Below are 3,544 nucleotides of genomic sequence, written 5' to 3'. Positions count from 1 at the left end.
TTTACCAGGCTGTAATTGGAAGTGTACTACATTATGGTTATACTGTGTGGTTTGGAAACATTACAGTTCAATCTAAAGCCAAACTGGCACGTCTGGTAAAGACAGCTATGGGAATTATAGGGAAAAGGGAATATCAAACCTTGGAATCATCTTATGAGCAGTCGGTTTTTAAGAAAGTCACTAAGATACTATCTGACCCCTCACATTGCTTATACTCTTGAGTATGAGTTGCTGCCGTCTGGTAGACGATACAGGCTGCCTGTGTGCAGATACAAACGTTTTAAGAAATATTTTGTACCTACGTCAATCAGACTTTTAAACATGTAATTTATTTATGTTACCCCTTGTTGGTTATGGGTGTTATTGTGGCTTGGAATGTGTTGTGCTTATGTGGATATTTTATTATGCAATGTAATTTTGATCAGTGTATGTGTATGCAGGCTCCAGGGTCCAAGACAAATTTCCCCATTGGGGACAATAAAGTGTATTGAATTTAATTGAATTTAATTTATGACATTAACTGAAATAAGCGAAAAATGATGTTTACAAATAAAATATCCATATTTCCATTCCAAAGATAACATCCAACATAAATCTATGAACATATTCAGGTGAGGTAACCGACATGTCCCTTCACTCTCACGCTCACTCTCACACTCACACTCACTCTCACACTCACTCACTCACTCTCACACTCACTCACTCACTCTCACACTCTCTCACACACTCTCTCACACACTCTCTCACACATCATCATCATGATTCTCTGATTCACTCACCCTCCAGGAACATCAGCCATCGCCGGCTGCCTCGTGACTCCTTTATGTAGTAGCTGAATCAGAAAACACATAAATATGATTAATTTCATGTTTTTGATTTCTGATGCATTCCTGTACAAGAGTAGATCATGGCATTCGCAACACCAAAGTCATGGGTTCAATTCCCAGGGAAACCACCTTGAATGCAATACGAGCTGCTCTGGATAAAAACGTTTGCTAAATACATTAATGCAAATATTTGTTTTGAATAATCAAGACTTTATGACTTTTCTGCTCACCGAGGCTGCATTTATTTGATCAAAAAATACAGTACAAATTGTGAAATATTATTATAGTTTTAAATAACAGTTTTCTATGTGAATACATGTTAAACTAATTTATTTCTGTGATGCGCAGCTGTATTTTCAGCATCATTACTGCAGTCTTCAGTGTCACATGATCTCCAGAAATCATTCTAATATGCTGATTTGCTGCTCAAGAAACATTTCTGATTATTATCAATGTTGAAAACAGTTTTACACTGAAGAGCCTGTCTATAGGGACCAGATATGCAAATTAGCCTGTTGTAATAAACAATGCATCACTAATACAAATAAATAAAGTCAAAGTCACAACATGAAACACAAGAACTGATTCTAAAAGAGCGATTCGTTCAGTGTGAATCAAACAGATCTGTTCATTACTGAATTGAATGTCTTTGAATTAAGCTAACAAAAAGGATGCAGAATTGCAATGTTTTCTATTTGAAGTGATTGAAATTCTGCACGTTGCATTTAGTTTATATATTTAATGTATTTACTTTAGTAATGGAAAAACTCAATTTCCCAGAATGCATTGAAATGCAAATCTGTAAATTCCTCCTGTCATTCCAGTTCAGATTCCGGCTCAACTTCCTGTGTGTTGTGGTTCATTCAGTTCAAATTCAATCTCATGAACTGAAAAGCAGTTCTATAATTCAGAACATCGCTCAACCCTGTTCTGAACAGCTGCTGAATCTGAATCTCTCTCTCTCTGTTTACAGACATCAAGCTGGAGTGTGAAGAGATCAGAATAAAGACATCAGACACAGAGATCGTTTCATCTCTCAAAGAGTGAAAAATTTAAGGGGGTCTGAATACTTTCCGTACCCACTGTATATATGACATTAAGCATTCTTAATTTAATTGGAAGAATTAAAAAAATGCTTAATGTCATTTAAACGTATGACTTCAGGTCAAATACATCTACGTATCTGATTAACATTTATAACTTATAAGTAGATTGCATAAGGCATGGTAAAGATTTTATGTGTTTTTGGATTGGCTTTTTAAAGTTTTAAAGATTCTGAAAGTCACCGATCGAACCACGTGCGCGTGACGTCACTCCTCCCACCTGCGGCGCGTGCGTTATTTGCGTACTTTCACTCGAAATCATAAGTCTCCCAGAAGATGCCGAGACAACCCGAACTGCAGCGATTCTCCCCGGATCATTCCCACCATCTCTGCTGCTGTCTGGGAATGTGAGGAATTAATGTCTCTGATCCTCCGCCGCACGCTTCACTTCAGTTTGACTTTAATTATGGCGGTTTCGGTAATTAGGCCTATCTGGCTCGTGCTATTAAAAGAGAGCTCCCTTAACGAAACAACAGACTTAAAATGTGTTTAAATAAAATAAGGATACCATACACATATAACCCTGCAAAACATTCTTCAAGTAACATTAATAGAACGTTTGTTCAAAGTTGTCTGCTCTTTAATAATGTTAAACATTTATAGGCTACATCATTCATGGAACATTTTAGTTGAACATTCGTCTAACGTTAAATAATTAAATGATGCTACTTGTTTCAGAGCATTCAAAAAACATTCATAAGTAATGTTTCTGTAACGTTTGCAAAATTATAAAATGGAACATTCCCATAACGTTTGCATAACCAAGAAAAACATTTTTAAAACACTCTATTGAACTGTACCATAGTACCACCATAGTATATTTATAGATAGGTAGAGATTATTGTTTTGTTTAATTATATGTTCCTAGCTAACAGAGCGTGTTCTCACATTTTCAGAACATCCTTAACGTTCTAGCAGTGTTCTCTCAAAGTTACGAACAAACGTTCCTCCAGTAACATTAATGGAATAGTTCTCAATGTTCACAAGAACATTATCTGTAAATTTTTTAGTTAAAATGTTATAGTTGAATGATTGTTTGACATTTTTTGAATGATGCTACTTGTTCAGAACATACAAAAGTAACGTTTCAATAACGTTTGCAAAATAATAAAGTTGAATGTTCCCACAACGTTCGCATAACCGAGAAAAAACATTTTTAAAAACTTGTTTTGAATGTTGAGAGATCACTTAGAAGTAACGTTCTCGTAATGTTCGCAAAATTATAAAATTAAATGTTCCCTTGATGTTCGTATAACTAAAAAATTTTTTTTTTTAAACTTGATGTTTTGAACGTTGAGAGAACATTCAGAAGTAACGTTCTCGTAATGTTCGCAAAATTATAAAATTAAATGTTCCCTTGATGTTCGTATAACTAAAAAATTTTTTTTTTTAAACTTGATGTTTTGAACGTTGAGAGAACATTCAGAAGTAACGTTCTCGTAATGTTCGCAAAATTATAAAATGGAATGTTCGCTTGATGTTCGTATAACTAAAAAATAAATTTTTAAAAACTTGTTGTTTTGAACGATAAGAGAACATTCAGAAGTAACGTTCTCGTAATGTTCACAAAATTATAAAATAAAATGTTCCCTTGATGTTCGTATAACTAAAAAA

At 34.4% G+C, this 3,544-nt stretch overlaps 1 protein-coding gene across 1 annotated transcript in view; it reads right to left on the bottom strand.

Annotated features, from left to right (window-relative positions):
* Positions 1-771: 771 nt before the first annotated feature.
* The window catches only part of notum1b (notum, palmitoleoyl-protein carboxylesterase b), a 6,200-nt gene continuing 3,427 nt past the window's right edge, over positions 772-3,544 (bottom strand). Inside the window, exon 2 of the mRNA XM_016504190.1 lies at positions 772-832. Within this exon, the coding sequence (XP_016359676.1) occupies positions 772-832 (61 nt within the window). The remainder of the gene's footprint in view (positions 833-3,544) is intronic.

The sequence above is a fragment of the Sinocyclocheilus anshuiensis genome, unplaced genomic scaffold (assembly GCF_001515605.1).
Source record: "Sinocyclocheilus anshuiensis isolate Anshui unplaced genomic scaffold, SAMN03320099.WGS_v1.1 scaffold250, whole genome shotgun sequence".
Lineage (NCBI taxonomy): Eukaryota > Metazoa > Chordata > Actinopteri > Cypriniformes > Cyprinidae > Sinocyclocheilus > Sinocyclocheilus anshuiensis.
Note: the sequence above shows the minus strand (reverse complement) of the source record. Positions and strands in the feature narration are given on the sequence as shown.